At 38.5% G+C, this 22,903-nt stretch overlaps 2 protein-coding genes across 2 annotated transcripts; one reads left to right on the forward strand and one right to left on the reverse strand.

Annotated features, from left to right (window-relative positions):
- Positions 1-98: 98 nt before the first annotated feature.
- On the reverse strand, positions 99-9,130 carry LOC132839663 (pantothenate kinase 3-like). The gene is made up of 7 exons (XM_060860767.1): positions 8,575-9,130; positions 6,540-6,892; positions 5,799-6,052; positions 5,389-5,565; positions 5,152-5,275; positions 3,439-3,564; positions 99-3,279 (listed from the first exon to the last, which is right to left on the reverse strand). Exons 1-7 carry the CDS (start codon positions 8,837-8,839, stop codon positions 3,220-3,222), a joined length of 1,359 nt encoding a protein of 452 aa, XP_060716750.1. The 5' UTR covers positions 8,840-9,130; the 3' UTR covers positions 99-3,219.
- Positions 9,131-12,791: 3,661 nt separating this feature from the next.
- Positions 12,792-22,779, forward strand: LOC132857881 (5-hydroxytryptamine receptor 7). Its single transcript, XM_060887992.1, has 4 exons — positions 12,792-13,225; positions 14,100-14,801; positions 21,480-21,504; positions 22,765-22,779. Exons 1-4 carry the CDS (start codon positions 12,792-12,794, stop codon positions 22,777-22,779), a joined length of 1,176 nt encoding a protein of 391 aa, XP_060743975.1.
- The last annotated feature ends 124 nt before the right edge of the window (positions 22,780-22,903 follow it).

Below are 22,903 nucleotides of genomic sequence, written 5' to 3' on the forward strand. Positions count from 1 at the left end.
ATATACACACACAGAGACACAGACACACATATACACACACAGAGACACAGACACATACACACACACTACTGCCATTAAATGAGAACACACTGAAGACCTTTTCATAGATTCATCACATTTAATAAAGGTTTCACAAGGTTTGTTGACAACAGAGAAGATCTGAAGAATAAACGGAAAAAATATCAAAAGAGATTTGTGAGGACATGAAATCTTAGAGCAGGTTGGAATGAGCTTTTAATTCCACATGGGGCAGAAATAAGTCTCGACCCCCTCTACAACATGTAAACAAGGTCCACACACAGGGTCCGCCAGATCAGAGTGACAACACTGAAGGGGACGATTACACACATGGTAATATACTGCCTTTTAACAGACTGCTTATGTGCCACACAGCTGAGACCAAGCACATTCTGGTACGCAATCAGGCATGTATGTTGTTCTTATTACTTGTGAAAGCAAAAGAATACATGGTCTGTTATAAAAGATAAGACCAGACTGTGGAAGATTTTATTACTAAAATCATATCAACTCTAAAGTTTTGTGATGATAATGCATTAAGCATGACTCAACAGGCTGGTGTGAATGTAAAAAAAACAACACCACACAAATGAAAACAAAAAAAAAACCCAAACAAACAAACAAACAGAAATCGAACACGCCTGAAGATATGTTAAGCCCTACCAGTAATGCGTTAGACAGACACAAGCCTGGTACACATTTTTACCATTAATGACAAAGACTGTAGTGCCTCAACTTGTCTCACATTCCTTTGAATTCATATCATTCTTCCTGGTGTAATTTTAGTTTGCAGTGACTCGGAGATTTGAACAGTGTGTACTAACATATGGATTAAATTTCCTGAATAACAAAAGAAAAAAAATAAATAAATAAACACAAACAGACCAACTCAAAATTAACATTTTACAATGACATCTAGATGACAAAGAAAAATGCACAGATAAAAGTCTGGTCTCCATTAGTAAAGGCACCCCGTAACACTTGACTGGAAAGAAAAGAGGGGAAAAAACGTGTGAAAAAAACGTGTTGTGTTGGACTGCCATTGCGCATACACAGACACTCAGCAGTCAAAATGGCGACCAACAGAGCATAAGGCAATTCTGAGGACTAAGTAAAGGTAATGAGAGGATGAAATGTGGGGGAAAAAATCCAGCATCACGTACGGTTTTAAATCTCTACACATTAAAAGGGAATGCTTGATTCCCATTGGCATTGCAATGTTTGCTGAAGCTAAAAAGTCCATGTGCCCTTAATAACAAATGAGTTTCAGACTATGAGGCATTATAAATAGACATAAAACGTGTAGGTGTGGCTGCTGAGAGCTGGTGATTGAATACTAAACATGTGAGGTGACATGAAAGTATTACTAGTGTTCGTCTTTATTTACTATGATTAGCTTAACACTCTGTATATTTGCTTAAAATACTAGTCGGTCAGCAGTATTGTATTGCTGATATTCTGCATACGCTAAAGTTCTCTCACAAACCATTCCTTTAAATTCCTAGAGCTGTGATTGTGAATTTGTTACAGTAATTGGATTTCACAGACTATCTTGATATTCAGTATCTATCAGCCATGTTTAACCCAACAGCCTCAGCCCCGGTCGCTCTGGCAAAGATTAAAGAATCCATTTCTTCATTGCGGCACTTTGTCATGGGAACATGTTACACAGCAAGCCTAAAGGTGCATGCTGATGTTAAAGGTACATTGTGCTGGGCTTCTTTAAAAGAAACGTACAGAGGTTGATGAAGGCATTTGTTAGAAAGGCGGGGACAAAGGCAGGAGACATGTTTAGAGGCTCAAAATTGAAGTTTCAAGTTAAACTATGATACCATCATATAATGCCACAGAGAATGACTAGCGCTAAAATGACACAATCTGCAAAAGTGTGGTTTAAATAGAAACAAAGAAATAATAATAATAATAATAATAATAAAAACATCTATTACAGTGTAAGTACACCACAAGGGTACAGAGAATTATGGTCATGTGAATAGAGTAGTCATCCAACAAACAATTCATCATTCAGACTATGGGATAAAAGCAGATCGTTACTGCTAATATTGAAGAAATCGGCTAAATTCAACTACACTCATCTAACAAAAAAAAGCTGATTAGTAAACACAAAAAACCTTGGTCCCAAAATGTATAGCTTCTAGACATTCAGATGGAGAAGGACGTAGACCTATATAATTTATTTGTTTTGGCGAATACTGTTTAGTCATTGTATGAAATTTTTTCTAAATGATTTCACTGTACAGATTTTTCCAACATAAATATCAAAGTCCAATAAGTAATGCTCAAATCTCCTGCCCCGGTGATCAGGCCGTTTCCTGTGTACACTAATGCTGGACCACAGTGTTCAGTTTACTGAGGTGTGCATAATAACGCTCATATCTTAATCAGGGAATTATCGGCTTTGCTGTACATTGCATATTACTGACTAACTGCTAATCATTTGTTGGTCACATGTTCTTTCCTGGGGTTTTTTTTTTTTTTTTTGCAACATGTGAAGTGGACGTAACTCCAGCGTGGCCAGTATGAACTGAAAAGGGAGTCGACTGACGAGATCAACGAATTACTTCTTGTTACCAGCCATCAGCATGTCCCTATGACAATGACGTCATAGCCACATTCCTCAAAATAAGCGGTTATATTATCTACCATTAAGTGTGAATGGTTAAAAAATAAAAAAATAAAAAAAACTTACTTATTGGACCTTTAAAACCAGAAAAGTTGGCCAAAATCTCACCGAAACATTTTGGACGAGGTAAAGAAGACTATAATACAATGGAACCATGACTCAGGACAGGCAAGGTGGGGGAGATGATGATTACTTTCAATTCTATTAAGTCATGTTTTATGCCAAATATTTAAAACATACAACACATGGGGTTTTGCAGAAGTGCTCAGCATCACTCTAAAAATCAGCAGATTTTGGCTTATGGGGCACTGACTATTATAACATAACCATCTTCATTTTATTTTACAGCAGACTGTACCGTTCTTATTAGTGGCAAACACACACAATACTCTCCACACCCGATACAGGTTTCTAGATTAGACTTGCATTAAGCTTTCAAACAGAGAGACAGGCATCATCTTAGATAGCTGACTTGGCTTTTCCTGGTTATAGGAGGAGGCGTTCTTTGACATCTTACAGCAGCTTCTGGTTAGAAAATTCAGGAGTTCTTCAATGCCTCAGAGGTCATCAGTCATCTTCAGTAGCTCTAGGAAGGCACCAACAGCCCCAAAATAACCCTGCAAATGGGTGGATCATCTATGTTAGCAAGTTTACCACAACCTTTGTCAAATGTGCTAAGCAGACAGTCATGGATTGAACAGTCATTTAAACATCAGTACTCACGCAGCAGCAATTAAAAGCAATTAATAAGCTTTTTAACCTTAACAGGCACTTACTTCATGTTCCAAAAACAGGGCTTTCAACTGTCCTTTTGACCAAAAGTCCATGGCGTACGCTAGCAGCTTTGTAGAAACCGTGTTGATTCGCAGGAAATTCCCAACAAATACAACTCTTTCAATTTTCTAAACACAGCAACATCAAACACATTTAATATGTTAACACATTTAATAAAACAACACATTTAAAGACACATCATAAATGTCACATCTAGGCTTATTTAACCAAGGGTCAGATCTTATTTGAAGAGAAAGATCTAGTTTGGTCTAACTATAACATTTATAATGTGCTTTTCTTTTATCATTTAAGCCACATCCACTCAGTCTCTAGTGTCATCTGTCCACAATATTTCAGTTATTCCCATAAATTACATTAAAATAAATAAATAAATAAACAGTGTTTATATTTGTTCATGACACTTTGCCTTTAAAACTAAAGTAAATTGTTTTAGTTATTCATCGATATAAGCAAATTGTTACACCATGGCCTAAGTGTAAACAGTGTCACGACAAATTTCAACCTCACATCGCCCCCTACTGGAAACCCCCAGGAGTTCCTGTATAATTCAAATAACAGAGTGCATGCAGTTACATAAGAGAAATTACATAGCTATCTTCGCATAAATGGGGAAAGGAAATACAGGTTTTGCTGAGAGTCTCAATGATGCTATGTAATGTTTATAAATTGCAAAATAATTTAATAAATAAATAAATAAATAAATAATCACCAGAACCACCAACAAAGAACAAAACAGTGAATGTGTGAAAATGATGCACTTGATCCTCTATTGTTCCAGCAGGGGAGTTTATCATACCTCCATTGAAGATTCCTACTGTTAAGCCCAAGCACTAAGCTCAGTACACGACTTTATATCAGAATACGTCCATTTTCGGTCTATTTTCTACAATAATTTCTTTTTCTAACAACTAAACATGTAGGAACAAACAGCAGGGACAGTAGCATGGTGAGAATGTGTTGTTCTGTGTGCTTTGAAAGCCCTGTACAATGCTGCTTGATCTCCATGCTACAAGGCAACACTGTAAAGAAGCTTAAAGCAAACAGTATCAGCTTCCCACAGGCTCAAAATGCTTCCTTTTTGGTGTGTTATTGGTGAGATTTTGGAGACGTTTAAAATACATTTCATTTTAATAAAGTGAATTTAATATTGAGTAAGGGTGGCTTAGTGGTTAGCACGTTCGCCTCACACCTCCAGGGTTGGGGGTTTGATTCCCGCCTCCGCCTTGTGTGTGTGGAGTTTGCATGTTCTCCCCGTGCCTCGGGGGTTTCCTCCGGGTACTCCGGTTTCCTCCCCCGGTCCAAAGACATGCATGGTAGGTTGATTGGCATCTCTGGAAAATTATCCGTAGTGTGTGATTGCGTGAGTGAATGAGAGTGTGTGTGTGTGTGTGTGCCCTGCGATGGGTTGGCACTCTGTCCAGGGTGTATCCTGCCTTGATGCCCGATGACGCCTGAGATAGGCACAGGCTCCCCGTGACCCGAGGTAGTTCAGATAAGCGGTAGAAGATGAGTGAGTGAGTGAGTAATATTGAGTAGAAGATAGATGTCAAATAATGAAAACCATCTAGTGTATTAACATACTGCAGAACGAGTGCAACATCATAATGAATAAAGTGATTCATAGCTATGTTAAATTATAAATATGCAAATGTATATATATATAAATATATATATATAAAAAGAAATAAACAAACCTCATTCACAGCACACATGCGGGCAATGGAACCAATGTTGTTTGTTATGGTGACAAGAGTAGCTCTGGCTAAGTCTTCTTTGCTGATGCTGTCACGCCTCTCCTTGCTCATCATGTGACCAAAACTAAAGGACAAAAAAAAAAAAAAAAGCTCATAAAAAAAGCTTAAGCTTCCATAAAGAAGGTCCATGGTTTCTATAAAGATTTATTGAGCAGACAGGAAAAAATCATTTGATACCTCGATGCTACAGCAGATCCCTGAAGACCAAAGCGCTCATAATCACCGCCGTATATGTCCTTTACCAGCTTGTCGACATTTGTACTATCCCCTTTGGCCGCCATTTCCAAAGCTTCCTCAAACGTCTCACAACCGGTTAGCAGGCAGCACAAGCCGAGAAACGTACCCCCTCCCAAACTGAGAAAGACACAGGTTGTGTATTATGGTCAAAGTGCTGAAAATACATGACATTATTTTAAAACTCTAAACTCATAAAAGGTTTGATTGTCATCCACCCAAAAAAAAATGAACTGCCAAATTGATCTGCATACAAAACAAATATAACACTTTGATAGACAGACAGACTTCCCCTCCCTAATGTTAATAGTTCACAAATAGTATTTTTGTTTAGATGTACTGGGGTAATTTACCTGGTGCCAGTGACCCGTTTGTAATTGTCTTTGGAGTAAACTGCCAGAATGCTGACTCCTGAGCCAATGTTTACCAGCAACATGGGAAAGGGATTGTCAAGGCAACATGGCGTCTTGACACAGTTTTCAGGATCAGAGGGGTTTTGGAAAAAGTAGCACTCTGCGTGGCCATTGAAGCCGACCGAGTCGACGTAGAGCAGGCCCTGGATCAGGCAGTCCAGCTCATCAAGCTTCTGCAGCTCCAGATTTGCCACCTAACAGTAAACACATCCACAGTGAGAGGCAGCTTTAGCACATATGGTAATTGTAAGACTTATCTGAAATTTACTACAATTACATGGCTCATATAGTGTAGAATAGGTCTCATTTTGCAGCCTACTCCAAGAAGTGATATGAGCAGTACCAATGCTCTTAGCAATGTGACACATCCCTTCCCCCAGAGGACACCAGCAAATGTGGAGAACCAGTTTGGCCTGCTTTGGCATGCAAGAATAAATGTGGGAATTATTTTCAATTCTGTTTTAGCCAAATTTAAATTTGTCAGTAACGACTGTAAAAGTAAGCCTTTAACCCTCATTTGCTCAACTGTATAAATGAGAATACTCTCGATAAGGTTGTCTCTCAAATGCCAGAAATTAAAAAAAAAAGCAAATGTCAAAATGTGTAGGAAAATATCACAGTCCAAAAAAATCAATACTATATGGCCCTTTTTTCTTTCCTATATGAATTTTTTTAACTAACCGTCCTGAAATCCTCCTCAAACTTGTAGGCCCCCCCTCCAGTAGCACATAGTGTTGTATGCAGGCTGGAGAAGTTCTTGTCCCGGCCCATCTGGATGAAGCTGTGCATGTCGTGTGTGGGAAAGCGAATGAAGTGCAGGTTGCCCTTGCGGCCGCACATGATCAGGTTCTTCAGCTCCAGGTGCACATCACGGATGCCTGTGTTGCCATAGGCCACATTGGATGTTAGGTAGCGACGAATACTCTTCAGGCTCTCCACTTCCTCCTGCTCCTCTTCAGCTGTGATGTCCTTTGGTTCAAAGTACACCAACTTCACCAGAGTGCCACCGATATCCATGCCAAACCACGGAAATGCTAAAATACACCATTAGGACTGTTAGAAACATGCATTTGTCATATTAGTGGTACACATATGCCCTAGAGATACTTGCCTTTTTGTCAATATGTCTTAAAAATAAAAATGGAATAATTTTGTAATTCACATTTATAATGAAATCAATAGAAATTTCATTTTATTTTTAACATTTAATTTTTAACAGGTTACACTGTAATTGTAAAACTAGCTTAAACTGTCGATATGTACAACAATTTATTTTGGATTAAAACAAATTTAAAGCATAGTCTGTGTTCAATAACCTAGACGTAATTAAATCACAAGGACACGATAAAAAGTTTGGAAGTGGTGTTTTAGATTAATTTTCCAAACAAAGCAATAAGACATGCATCAGAAAACTAATAAAACAGTAAGACCCTACTATAATATAGTAGTGTACTATAATACCTTACTATTATATATAACATCGCCGTTGCGTTGCAAATTGGTCCTTAGCCCTGTCTTTGTTTTATGTAGCACCATGATCCTGGAGAAACGTTGTCTCATTTCACTGTGTACTGCAACAGCTATATATGGTTGAAATGACAATAAAAGCTTCTTGACTTGACTCCCGAGGCAAACACGATCATGATCCAAGAAAGCATCTTTTTTTTGCAGATTTAAGTGTAACATTATAATATTAGTGAAACAAAATAAACATGCATTGCAAAGAAACACTTGTATTAAATTGCAACAGGGGTTACCGGGATGTGGTAGCCTAGCGGTTAAGGTGTTTTTCTACTGACCGGAAGGTCATGAGTTCGAATCCCAGGTCCACCAATCTGCCACTGCTGGGCCCCTGAGCAAGGCCCTTAAACCCTGAATTGCTCAGTTGTATAAATTGAAATAAGGGTGTCTGCTAAATGCCGTAAATGTAAATTACTCTGAAACTGAGAGTGGATACTGTGCTGCTATTCATTCTTCACAATACAGCTGCAATCTTCGGGACGGAGGCGATGAAGGAACCTTAACCTGAGTCCAACAAAAGAAAATGCCTAATTGGCAGCAGCACATGTAGGTGAAAGGTGTGAGACCAAAGTACTCAGGCATTAAAAGAGTCGTGAATACAAAGGCCATGTACCAAAACCGTCACCCTATCACACACAGATATACTGATAAACCTGCTTTCTTTCTTTCTCTCAGAAAACCTGCACAAAACAATGATATACGATATACTGCTGTAATAAAGGTGCATTTGTGTTGTGATCGTGTTAATCGTTCCCCTTTTTTTTTTACACGGACCGCGCTTCTGATTGGCTGGGAAGACACGTCAATCAGAGCGGCTGTGTTTTGTCACGTCTCCTGAATCTGTGGCAGCCAATCAAATCCCACCTCGGACCATATACATGATTTCACAACACAATGCACTTCAGGGCCGTCTGTGCACGATGCAGCCTGCATTACTGTTATAATAAACAATATAACTGTCAATGCGTCATTTACAGCCACGTCACAGAATAAAATGCACGTTTTTCGGTGTGTGTTTTGTCATATAATACAGTATAATATAATATATTAAAAATAATATATTATCATTATGTTAAAAACGTCACATTTAACGCACCTGACAAAACACCGCTCCTATAATTTAGACATATATGTAGTCGTATATATATATATATTGTGTGTGTGTGTGTGTGATGTCTGAGACGAGGCGACTTACGTGGTCGGTGTTTTCTCCCCGAATCCATCCGTCTCCGAAGCCTGCAGCGTTTAGCAGGAGACCCGTTGTTGTGCGCGACATCCTGATGGTGAAGATGGTGGATATTTTCAATACCATTATGGCCACCGCTACAGTTCGGGCCACTGTCATCTCCTCCTCCTCCTCCTCCGCTCGGACCGGACTGCGCAGAGTGAAACCCGTTCATCAGCCCGTTCGTGTAGTGTTCAGGTGCTCCATTATGTTCGGGTGATGTAGCTTTCTCCATAGTTTCACAACGTAATAGGACCGAGCACCGACCCTTGAGCGCTTTTACGTCAACCGCGTACCTTTTTCGACGACGAACCGGAATGAAGCCGTTATACGAGTCACTGACCGACTGAAGGCTGTAATACGTCGTTGCGCGATCGCTGATCAGATGGAAAACGTCTATCGTGCTGTCTAGGACGTGAATTCGAGGTCGCTGTCGGTCATTTTTCTTTCCTCACGCGTTTCGCTCGAGCATTGCAGCTTCCGAGTCAAACAGCCGGTCGGAGTCGTCACGTGACGAGTGACGCGTCACGTGACGCGTGAAAACGTCACAGGACGGCATGGAGGAGGAATTGGGGGAGAGGTTGAGTGGAGGTTGTCTGAAATGTATGCTATTACCTCACCTCTGTACTGTATGTCCAGCACGGTGTGTTATTTCAGCTTTCATACGTCTAGTTCACACGTCTACCATATTAAACATGATTCAAAAACATGATTAAAACGATCTAAAGATGATCAAGTTCTTTTCGCCTGGGTATGACACAAACTCCCACCCACTATATCCCTAATATTATAGAGAATTAATGAATGATTCTTGATTAATACTGTAGATAAATATGATATTAATTGTCTGCAATATTAGTTAAATTGTGAATTTCATTACCTGTCAGGACTATCTATCTATCTATCTATCTATCTATCTATCTATCTATCTATCTATCTATCTATCTATCTATCCACAAAAATGCAGCAAGTGCTAAGGAGGGAGTATTAACAAGGAGTTTTGATTACATCTGTGTTTTCAAGGAAATGTTTCGGTAAGACAACAAATGATTAGAGGAAGAAATTAGTGAACATATTTTGGAGTTGATGTGGTTATCTTGTTTATGATTGTTTAACTTTCAGTTAATCCTGTAATTATTTGGTGTAATGTTTTACATTTTTATCATGGAAAAATGGCAGGAAGTAATCACTCCATCCTACTGTTGGTATATGTGCTTCTGTCCTATCTTACTTATAGTTAACTTTGCAACTGGAATAAATCCAGGGTTTATTTTTGTAGTCTTGTGTTAAGAGGGAGATATATATATATATATATATATATATATATATATATATATATATATATATATATATATGAAAAAGACACTGAATGATAAAAACTTGTGTATTAAACATATATTTCTTAATTCACACAATTTTAGGGTTAGTAACTTAAGCAGGGATATTATTTTGTAAATAACTGTCAGCATACAAGGACATTAAAGTGTAGCTCTGTTTTTACATTCTAGTACAAAGATAGTTGAAAGGAATAATGTACAGCTAGTAATTTCAGATAGGTTCAGAGACCCGTCTCCTATTACAGGGTGTAGTGCTGAAGGTAAATAAGGCCAGGTTGGCTAAAGGTTATAGTGTGCAGTGTTATGGTGGTGTGATGGTCCAGAGTTGAGTCCGGGTATAATATTTGTGTGCTGCTCCTAGGACAAATGGCGTTAAAGACAATGGGGTAATTAGAGGTTGGTTGCAGTTTGGAAGATGTAATCGAGTATAATGTACATTTCATCCAAAATTCAATAAGCTTTTTTTTTTGTTTTGTTTTACATTTGTTATATGACTTCCAGCTAGTGTCTAAGAATAAACAATGAATTACATCATTGTGTACTGAGTGTAGTAATTATAGCCAAGATGACCAATAGTAATGTTTACAAGCACTATTTTCAGGACATAATTTACAGCAGGCCCACAGGAACAGTTTAAAAACAGTTAAAAAACAGTAATACAGTAATTGACAGATAAAACCTAACAAATTTGGCACAGCACCGAGAAAATGGGCAAATTTCTTGTTGTGCGTCTGTAGGTCAGCCCTGTGCTTTGGCCAGATATGTTGTCTGGGTCACCTGTTGCACTGTGTAAATAAAACAAAAAAGATTTTATGTCTATTTGAACAATTAAATAAATCATAACATTTCTGAATGTGATGAATTTGATCATTTTGATAAAGCATTTTTCTTTGCTAAAATATCACAGAATTTCCCAGAATAAATAGATAGTTGGATTGTGCACATTTATGCATTAAACAGGCTTCTTGGGCTAAAAGTGTTTTGCAACATGTGCATTTGTCATGACAAAATATTTCTATGGTTTTTCTTTACATATTGCAACAAAAAGGAAAAACTGCAGCTACTGTAGTTGTGTACTGTGGTTGTGTTAAACACCATTACAATCATGTGCTAAATCCCTCACATTGTTAGATTTATTGTATAAAATTTGTCTTTTACCTGCATAGCTGGCAAAATGGTCTGCCTTATTAAAGTCACAGATTTAACACACACACACACACACACACACACACACACACACACACACACACACACACACACATTCTATCTGGATGCAAATTAAGACTATTAATGTAACTCATCAGTTGGATTCATAGACTTGAAGTACAAGTTCAATTGGGTTGAACAAAAATAGTATCATTTTATAAAGATTTTTTGTCAATCCCAGCAAGGGAAATGGACAACCTGGGAGGCCGTAACCGATAGGACCATCACCTGTGCCGACTTGTGGAAGCTGCCCCAAGCGAGCCCCTAACCCTAACCCTAACCCTAACCCAGGGCCACGTATGATACCCTCCCAAGCCCCCAGAATCTGCACCGCTGGTACGGCACAGAAGAGTGTTGCCAGCTTTGTGGCCACCAGAGTCCCAGTCTTCAACACATCCTCTCTGGCTGCAAGACTGCTCTGACCCAGGGCCGGTATGGGTGGCGCCACGACCGTGTCCTGCGAAAGCTAGCAGAGGTAATTGAAGCACGTAGACTCGAAGTGAATAAAGCCAGCATGACAACATCATATAAGTCCATCCAATTTGTTAGACAAGGGGGAGAGGCGCTAAGCAGTTTTGTCCGGGAGAGGTCCCTCTTGTCAACAGGAGGTGAGTGGGACCTGAGAGCCGATCTTGGCCGCCAATTGAAGTTCCCACAGCAGATTGCCATAACATCCCTTCGACCCGACATTGTAATCTGGTCCACCTCCACGAAGACTGTCATCATGGCCGAACTAACTGTGCCATGGGAAGACGGGATGGAGGCAGCCTTTGAGAGGAAAAGGGAGAAGTATGCAGAGCTCGCATCTGCATGCACACAAGCTGGGTGGAGAGCATATATCTTTCCAGTGGAGGTTGGCTGTAGGGGCTTCACCGGAACCTCCATGCAGCGTTTCCTTAAGACTCTCGGGGTTAGAGGCACCAAGCTGCAGAAGGCCCTGAAAGATCTGGCAGAGGAGGCAGAGCAGGGGAGCTTTTGGCTCTGGCTACGCAGGAAAGATAAGGCTTGGGGGAAGGATGTATCCTAGGGCAGCTGCAGGGGGTGGCAGGGAGACCCTGCCACTGCTCCACCACCTAGAGATGTTCCGGGATTAAAGGAGCGAAACATCAAGGATGGGTGGCTCCCGGCTGACGACCCTGCAGCTGCCTACCTGGCACTGGCAGAGGTGCATCTGGCAGAAATGCCTTGCAGGTAGCCTTACCTGTGCGTACATCTATTAGCTGTGGTGGATCTGAGTAGAACCTGTTCCTGTCTCTTGTTTTGAATAAATGAGCATTTAATTCTGATAACACAGCTATGTCTTTCCTTACAACAAAATATATTCATTATATCCAGTGCCATATATCCTTTATTATTAACAGTGTAAATAGTGTGAGTAGTCTTATAAAAGAAGTCATCAGCAGTATAACAACGTGCGTCTCTCTCCAACACTGATGAACACACACGTACACACACACGCACACACACAAGCATGAATGCACAGGGGAGAACACTGTCTGAAGATGTCTGAGGAGCACATGTTGTCTATAACAAGCAGGATGTAACTTCTAATCAATGTAAATTGGCTTGATGGATTGCATGGATCGTTTCCTCTCTGTCACTAATGAGAAGTCCGAAAGAGTGAAGAAATCCTGAAAACCTGTAATGTCCGGCTTGAGCTCTGAGATGCTGCAGCTGCACTTGAACCAAGCAGAACCAGCAATAACTCCATCCAGTTCCAGTCTTATGGGCAATAAAAGCAGCTGTGCAGAGCATCTTCTGCGCTATGGGAATACAGAGAAAGTGCTGATCGGAGGACTGCTTATCATACTAACTGTTTCCACCATCTGTGGGAATTTATTGTTGGTCCTGTTTGTATGTTTGGTGAAGAAACTGAAGCATCCCTGTAATTACCTGATTGTGTCTTTGGCTGTGGCGGACTTGGCTGTTGCTGTAGCTGTCATGCCGTTCGTGAGCATCACTGACCTTAAAGGAGGACACTGGATCTTTGGTCAGCTCTTCTGTAATGTTTTCATCGCCATGGATGTAATGTGCTGCACAGCGTCTATCCTCACTCTGTGTGTGATCAGTATAGACAGGTCAATCTCTCTTACTTCTACTTCTTTAAACACTCTCAATTCAATGTATTTACATAGTGTCAAACTGTATCTTTAGTTGTTGTTTTTGTTCCTTTATATCTATTTTTTACTTGGAGATGTGGTTACATCGTACCTTTAAAGTTTCAGAACTGTAAAGGACTGTAATTCACTTGTAGAACAAAGCTTTATAGGTATACAACATGTGCTTTTTATGGCAAATTACACATATTAATTGTGCCAGTAAAGGCTAGAATGGCATCTGTCTGTCTGTCTGTCTGTCTATCTATCTAATGTTTATTTATTACTAAATCTGCAATTCTGTAGTTCTGTAGTTTTAACACACTTTTTATCTTACAATGAATGTTTTTATACCATTTTTAATACCATTGCCTCTATAGTAAGCTCTAATTTGGCTCATCTGATTTACTTTTACATCTCCGCCAAAAATGGAGGCTTGCGTTTCCTAAATAGGTCAGGGTCTAAGAATACTATCAAGCTAAAAGTACAAGAAGCAAATCTGTATTAAATTAAGCACTAATAAGTACCTGCTATAACCAGTAATTGTTAAACAATGGTGAAAGAAATAGATGGCTATGTAGTGTGGTACTGTAGCGTGGATGTAATGTGCATCCACCGAGACATAAGAACCAGAGTACTTTTTTTATAGGAAAATAAAAATATTTCATGTGGCCTAAATTTCTCCTCACTGGCATGTTTATTAATTGCAATAGGAGACAAAACATAAAGGTCATTGAGCAGGTCCTTTAGACTGAGAGAAGAGCCAAGGCTAATTACTGTGCAAAAGTCTTGCTTCACATTTAAATCTCTCTGCATACAGTATGTTATTAAGTTTCTGTCATGTCTGTTGTTTCAGGTATCTTGGTATATCAAAACCACTGACCTATCCTGTGAGACGGAGTGGAAAGTGTATGGCAAAAATAGTGTTGAGTGTGTGGCTGTTTTCTGCCTCCATCACGATGCCGCCGCTGTTTGGCTGGGCTCAGAACATCAGTGATGAGAATGTGTGTCTGATCAGCCAGGACCTGGGCTACACTGTTTACTCCACTGCTGTGGCTTTTTACATCCCTATGTGTGTGATGCTGATCATGTACTACCGCATATACCGAGCTGTCAAAATCAGTGTGGCCAAGCATGCCATCACATTCCCGTCGAGACCTGATGATGGTGTGAGCTATGTGTCAGCTGTGCTGAAACTGCAGAGGGAGGTGAAGGCGCATGCTATCATTACACGCCTCCTGAGGAATGAACGCAAGAACGTGTCCATGTTCAAGCGAGAGCAGAAGGCAGCAACCACATTGGGTGTTATGGTCGGGGCGTTCAGTGTTTGCTGGCTGCCTTTTTTTTTGCTGTCCACGGTGCGGCCCTTTGTCTGTGGTGTGCACTGCAGTTGTGTGCCCCTGTGGGTGGAGAGAACCCTGCTGTGGCTGGGCTATACCAACTCGCTCATTAACCCCTTTATTAACACATTCTTCAACCGAGATCTCAGGACTACATACCAGAACCTTATTTACAGAAACTTCAACCGCAAATTCTTAGCAGGTAGCATGCAGGAAGCACAAAAACAGACGTGATGTAGAAATATATATAGTTTTCAGAGACAGGCTCAGAAGATATATAGAAGCTTGTTGATGAGCTCAGTACTCTCATAAGGGTTATTTCTAGATGGTGTTCTGAAAACGTTTTGATTAATTCCACTATTCAGTACTCACTACTGGCACATCCATTTAATGAGGCAGAGCTATCCTTCCAGAGTCATGGGTTAACACATTATGTATGTAAAATGTATGCCTTCATTTTGAACATGATAGGTGTTTTGTACTGTACGACCAGTGGTACAAGATGATCAGATAATATAGCTGTCATAATGAATTTGTGCTTGTGAGATTATAAATGTTCATTTATTTTATTCCCATCTAATAATCTTATTTCTTTTTGTATGATGGTTTATGGATGAGACACACAATAATGTCCATGTAACGTGCTAAGTGCTCTTTGCATTGTCTGTCCTCTACGTGGCATTTAATTGACGCGTCACTTCTAATGTGACTGCGAGCTAAACTTGTCTCATAATTAGGTATTAGTATTATTATTAGAAGCCAGTCTTTAATTGTCTTGTAGCTGTGAGGAAGGTAGGGGACACTTAAGGACATGATGTTTGTGCTATTTTGTCAGCAACAGCAATTCTACTTAAAACCTCTTAAATTCTTGGACACCAGATTCCTGCATATGAGTCTACATTAATGTGCAGTGTATATGGGTATGGATATTTGAATGCATTATTTGCTAAAATGTATAGAATAAAGGATAAAATAAGTTAAAATAAGTACGATGAGGTGATTATAGCATCAAAGTGTACTGAAATGCAGGTGCACATTTACAGTGTTTAAAAGGACTACATTATACGTTCATAAGACTTTTCAGAACATATGACAGATCTTTTATTCCAGCAGAAGTCGGATCTGCTATACAGCTGCCAGCAACATATTTTGGTTGGAATGTTTAACATTATTTAGACAATATATATTGGCATTGTGGCATCATGAAATTGTTGTACGTTTTCATCATAGTAGAAAATGCGACAGAAATATGAAATTATAATTTGCATAACTTAATTAAAAGCATAATGTTTTGTATTATATTACTGTTCATATAAATTTGTGTATAATGTTTCTTATGTTCTGTAAAGCTGCTTTGAGACAATGTCCATTGTTAAAAGCGCTATACAAATAAATTTTAATTGAATAACTAAGAGTACTGAACAGTTTTCCCATTTTCTCATTAAAATCATACTGTATAATTAACTTAATAAAAACACTATTTGAAGGCCTGAGGAAATAAACATTTATTACGTAATACATATTTATACCATCGTGCTGTTGAATGCCCAATTCTGATTGGCCAGAGCCTGATACTGAAAATTATGTGGCATTATATGTTATATGTAACATATGTTGTTATTTAAAAAGGTAGAAAAATATATAATGGTTGATGTGGTTTGGTTTAATTATAAGAAGACAGACATCTAGGTTTTTTCTACAGAGTCTGCATATATTAAAGATCAGTATGTTTAAATGTAACTAATCATTTTAAAAAGCCTGAAATATTGTTAATAAGAATAAAACATTTTGGAATGTGCTGTTTTAGGAAAATAATCCTTGATGGGGTGATGAGATAACAGAGGAGGGTCATTACCACTGTGCTGTGCTCCTTACATAAAGCAGCTCTGTCAGTGCTGTCATTGTCAAAGGCTTCGCTATAACAGGTTTTCGTTATGAATGCAGCATTTAGGAGACAACACATCTTTTAGAAGTGTTGACAAGATGTTACCACTATTTTGACACATCAGAAGTATTAAGAGCTAGTCACCTGTCTTGACGTTCTTCCTTATGTCACCTGTAAACATGTCATAACTTTCGGTTAAAAGAAACTCAGGTGTTACATCTACCTGACATGAAAAGTGTCAGAAGATATAGCTGTCTTAAAACTTGTTCAGAAAATGTTTCTTTAGCCTTTTGCACACAGTCCTGTAAACTCATTAAGCAAAGTGTTACCAGTGATGGATGAAAAGACAGTCCAGATGAATTTATTAAACTCTATTGCAACTGTATAACATTATTCAGGCCACTTTAATGTCTGTCAGTTGGATTCAAATTCAGAATAATTTAACGCAGGTAAAGGCACTAGGACATGTGGAAAATTTGTTTATGGCAAAATTATGCATCACCAGACCATAAAGCTGAGGTAAACAGAAAAAAGTGAACAAATATAAATCAAGAAATGGGGAGTGGGAGATGACAAGTGATATCAATCATCAAGAAGCTGTGAGCATGGAGGTGAGCAATCGAGTACATACACACACAGTTGGAAAATGGCCAGCTGTGTCCGAAGTCCTTTGAATGAATATGTTCTGCCATGAGTAGGACGAATTCCTGACACACTGACGGTGGACTGGGAATGAGACTCATGCTTAGTATTCACATACTAAGCATGCTTGTACTCACGTACACATACTCACGTTTGTCTCCATTATGGATGTAGCATTTAATTGAAAAAAAAAAACAAAAAAACAAAAACAAAAAAAAAAACACCTTATTAGTCAAACAATAATATTAGTAAAATATTGTTAGCAAGTGTCTAATAAACAGAACCAAGAAAGGAACTGAAAGATATTTAGCATGGAATAAATGGAGATAACCTTTACTGTTCTTTAGATCTCACTGAATCTGTAGTATAATGAGTTTTCTTTTTTTTTTAAACAGAATTACTTCATTATTAATTGTGTATTGAGGGCATTACAGTTCATCATATAAAGATTTAGAATGAATAAGATAATAGGCTGTTTTTTAACCAAAGCTGGTAAATCATTGCCTTTGAGCAGCCAAGCATGATTAAGCCGAATTTTAAGTTAGCCTAGCTTGTCAGTTAAATCAATGAAGCAAACACTTCAGCTTTGGTCATAAGGCCAAACGAACGAATGAATAAATAAGACAATGTTTCCGCAGGCTCTTTCTTCCATTATATTAAGCTGCTCTTAACACTGAGTTTATAGTAAATCTGTATTTGTGCCTTACATATGCATAACTACTCCTCTTATTGACCCTCAACAAACTCCAATATTACATCCACCCAGTAACATAACTGAAGCTCTGCTACCTCTGAAACCAAATATTCTCTAAGCTAATAAATCAGCAAGTCCTGAAGGACGCTACCAAAAGACACCAAAGGAGAGGAGAAAGTATTATTAGTACACACAATAGGCTCTCTGACTTTGAGCTTGCACAAGTACATTAATCGGTCCTTCTCTTCAGGCTGATGCCTGCATTTGAGTTTGTTTTGTATATCTGAATGTCACAGTCCTTGACTTTGTCCTAAGAAGTTCCTCTGCGCCTGTTATTAAATTAGAACCGTTCATCTGTGCTGGGTGTAAGCAGGCTCTTAGTAAATGTTTACGGCAGCCCTAGTCTAAGTTGTGTGAGATGGCCTCACATCATGCATAAACTGCTTGTACCACCAGGCCACTCCTTCAAAATTAGTTGAAAGAGAAACACTTCAAGTCACTCAAGGTACAAAAAATTACAAAAATAGGACAAGGGAAATACACAAAACAGACATAAAATGATTTATGTAAATAACTCAGCTCTCCAAGATGTTAATAGCCAACTCACACTTACTATATTAGCTAGTTTCCTGGCATGTGGCAGGCCCTTAAAGCATAAGGAAACATCTCCCTGATAATTCACACTGGAAGGCAAAAAAACACCACAGTTCAAATAAAACAACTCAAAACATAAACCCTCACTCATAACCACATCAAGAAAACATGACAAACATAGATACCGTACACAGAAAGGCCCGCACACATACAGAAAGCAAGCACTAAGAATCAAGCTGGCGACATAAGGCTGGGAAGGTGTTATAAAAAAGAAATACAGAAAACAAAACCCCAGAAAACCGGACTCGTACACAAACAATCCACAAAATACACGTCTGAGACCGGCCAGCCAGGGAACCAAACAAAAACAACACAGGAGAAAATTAACAGTACATCCTATATTTTATTAAAACACTAAACATTTAAAACCCCGGTTACCAACTGCACAATCTCAACTTAATATATGAAACACATTTACCTTCTTTAGCAGATAGCAGATATAACCATCAGTCAAATGTTTGAGCATTTATTCACATCTGAATAAAACACATTACCAGAGAAAAATACAATTAAAACATTTCATCCCATCTTAATTAAACAAAGCCCATATATTTACATATACCAGCAGCTGTCAACATACGCAGTCAACATTACTTAATTCATCTGCATCTAGATAAACAAAAACACAATTTGCCCATAGCATCAAAATAAATATCCATAAATAAACAAATCAAACAACATAAGAATAACCAGTTAGTCTACCTCATCTGGGGCAAATTCAGACACAACCAAACAAGGCAGCATTATATCCCATGTGCTTTTAAAACAAGGCCCAAATCTTGAAGCCTCTTCCCAGTGCCTGCTTAAAAAGTCTTGGAATAATTAGTCTAATCATCTTAAATGTTTTATATACCTTTGTATACACCAAAACAACAGGATTATCTATTTCATGGTTAGAATACACAGTAGGGCTGGGCGATATGGCCAAAAACTGTATCACGATATCAGTGTTTCATATCGGTTGATATCGATAATTATTGAACTTTTTTATGGCCCATTTAAAATAAGGACCAGGAGAAAAATATTACATTTAAACATTTTTATTTTAAGCTAAACCTTCCTCTGATCATAATCCCTTCAGTTATTAAGAGAGAAATGTCAACAACCAGGAAAACTCAAATAATTATAATGTAAACATAAGTCTAAAGTCACAATGAACACTTAACAATTATCTCTTAACATTTAAGGTGCACAATGAAAGAAAATGTAAGAAATGCTTAATAAAGTGTAATAAAATAGTGCAAAGTGTTAAATATAAACAGAGAAACGTAAGAATTTAGTGCAAGTTTAGTGCTAGGAAGTTCACTAGCTGTTCACCTTCTGGTGAATAAAGTGTGTAAAATATGTGCAGTGTTTTGTAAACATAAATAAAACAAAGGTAGACTGAGATACATCTGTAATGTAAAAAAACAAACCCGATACCATACAGTAACATAGTTTGAAATATAAAACCTGCAGAAATATGAAAAAGTAACAAGTTATTCTTACTCAAGCTGAACTATTCAAGTATATTTTCATAGACTTATAACTATGGCTGTAGCTATTGAATATTTTAGTAATCGAGTATTCTACCAAAAATTTCACAGATTAATCGAGTAATCTGATAAAATGTATTTTTGCTTAATTAAAGAGCAATATTAAATATACAAGAGAAAATAAGATGGGTCTCTTAAAATGAACAACTAATTGGTTTCCTTTTTTTTTTTTTTTTTTAAGAAAAATGAACTTTTATTTTTTAAATGCATATTAAATGCATGCAACAATATTTTCTATCAAAAATAAACATTTAGATATTACCCATTGTTTCTCTGTCTGTACTTGTACTGTGAACAATGACAAAGTTGACTGAGAAGAATTCAGTACATTTAAGTGCCAAACATTCTGGGTTTTAAATGAACCCTTTTCTGAGATGCAAAAACAAAAAAATAAATGATAAAAGTATCAAAACTAAGGCATACATTAAAATAAATAGTAATAATAATACAAAAAATACTGCCTTTAAATCATGTAACTTTCAGAACTAAAAGATTCTAAATCTACAGCTCAGGCATAACATAAGCCTTTACTGTTTAATTTGGAATGCTTTGTGGTATTTAAGAGGCAAAAAACATGAACAGGAACTTGGACCTAGAGTCATGCATGGTTTCACACCGAGTGATTTAAGCATATATATATATATATATATATATATATATTAATCAGAATATAAAAGTCTCTCTCTCTCAACGTGTGTGTGCTTTAAAAGTCTTTAAAGGAGCATGTGATTGCAATGAAGAAAGGTAAACATATCAACATGCTCAGAACTGAGGCTTGTCCTGCGCTTTGAAGAAATGTTTCCTGCTGCTGAAAACAGACGCTCTGATGGTGTCCCAAAACTTGGACATTTTCTGTCGTTTTATCCTGTTTATTCTTCTCTTTGACATTGTTATCGCGCCCTTACATTTTGCAGCCCGCACGCGCCCTCAAATCAAAACACACACACACAAAAAAAATTGCACAAGAACGTGACGTGATATTTAAAATGAATTAAAAGAGGCTTCGAGGCAGAGGAATTTGCCTCGAACAATTTTTGTAATCGAGTTACTCGAGGAATCGTTTCAGCCCTAGTTATAATATCCAAAAAACTGCCGTACTGGCGCGCTGACTTTTCCTCTTTTATTTACAATTTCCTCGCTCGCTGCGGCTCATTTTCCGCTTATCAGTCGCCGGTTACTGAAGAGGAATCCAGCACGAGACAACGATATGGCGCAACCAAAAATATACTGTTACATGATTGGCTGTTAGAGTGTTACTCCCCAAGTTGCTAGGTTACCAGAGAGCGAGTGCCTTTGTTAATGCAACCAAACTTGCTTCGCAACCTCTGTTTTCTTCCGACGAAGAATAAAAAATATCGAACGTCGTATCGAGCACATTTTATATCGCTATCGATCACGTGTCTATCGCGATACATATCGCGATATATTCATTAATTCATTCATTCATTAACCCTAATATTCATTCATTCATTCATTCACTCATCTTCTACCGCTTATCCGAAAGACCTCGGGTCACGGGGAGCCTGTGCCCATCTCAGGCGTCATCGGGCATCAAGGCAGGATACACCCCGGACGGAGCGCCAACCCATCGCACGGCACACACACACCCCCATTCACTCACGCAACCACACACTAGGGACAATTTTCCAGAGATGCCAATCAACCTACCATGCATGTCTTTGGACCGGGGGAGGAAACCGGAGTACCCGGAGGAAACCCCCGAGGTACAGGGAGAACATGCAAACTCCACACACACAAGGTGGAGGCGGGAATCGAACCCCAACCCTGGAGGTGTGAGGCGAACGTGCTAACCACTAAGCCACCGTGCCCCCCAACCCTAATATACAGTGCCTTATTCTAACATGTTAGAAATATAATGTGAGCCATCTGAACTGAAGATTCATAAATGACAGTATCAGTAGTGTACATATTCCTCACATATTCATGAAGTTTTCTTTATCGGATGGAAACACAGCAACACTGGGATGTCAGTGGTGTGTGAGCTGAGGAGTTGATGAAGCTGTAGTTTGCTGTGGCATTTCAGTAAAGCTCTTCATCACGCTCTGGTCTTAGCTAACACACACAGACTGCATGGAACAGAGTTTCATTTGCCTCCACATTTTTCATAGATGATTAAATCTTTTTGATAATATTTAAAGGAAAATTAAAATGAGATCTGCATAGCATAGGAAAGACATCGGTTCTCTTTTCGCTATGGTAATATTTACACAGGAATACTTATGTATGCACATACACACAAAATTTTAATTCAACAATGTGGCTTCACTTATATTTTCTCCAGCACGTTAAACATATTTAACAGTTTGTGTTTCAAATGGAGAATGATTCATTATGTGAGAATATTAATATGGAAGAATATAGCTTTATAGCCTCGTCAGGTTGGAGGCTTGACTCCTGCTTATGGGTATCTACAAAGTGTTTGAATATTATCCCTGTGTTTTGGGGGTTATTCCTACTGTATATACACCAGTTTCCTCACCCAGTCCGAAGACTTGTATTTTAGGCTGAGTGGGATTTCTAAATTGTCCATTTTTGGACAATTGTGACTAGGTGTATGTGTGTGCGCGCGATTGTGCCCAACAATGGATTGACACCCTTTTCCTGGGTGTCCACTGGCTTTCCTTGAGTCCCCTGGAATAGACTCCAGGTTCATCTTGACCCTGTGGTAGAGAAATGGATGGAGGAATATGGCTTTAGGGGGTCAAAGGAAGGGCATTAGTCGTGTTTTTATCTGTGTTATATCTGAACAGATATGTTCACCATAAAGACTGTTCTTCTGACAAGGTGACAGCTTGCATTTGTGTGTGTGTGTGTGTGTGTGTGCGTGTCTGTGCGAGCCAGAGAGATGCCAGTCAGTCACACTGATATTGTGTGCAAAAAAACAGCACA

The sequence above is a fragment of the Tachysurus vachellii genome, chromosome 2 (assembly GCF_030014155.1).
Source record: "Tachysurus vachellii isolate PV-2020 chromosome 2, HZAU_Pvac_v1, whole genome shotgun sequence".
Taxonomy (NCBI): domain Eukaryota; kingdom Metazoa; phylum Chordata; class Actinopteri; order Siluriformes; family Bagridae; genus Tachysurus; species Tachysurus vachellii.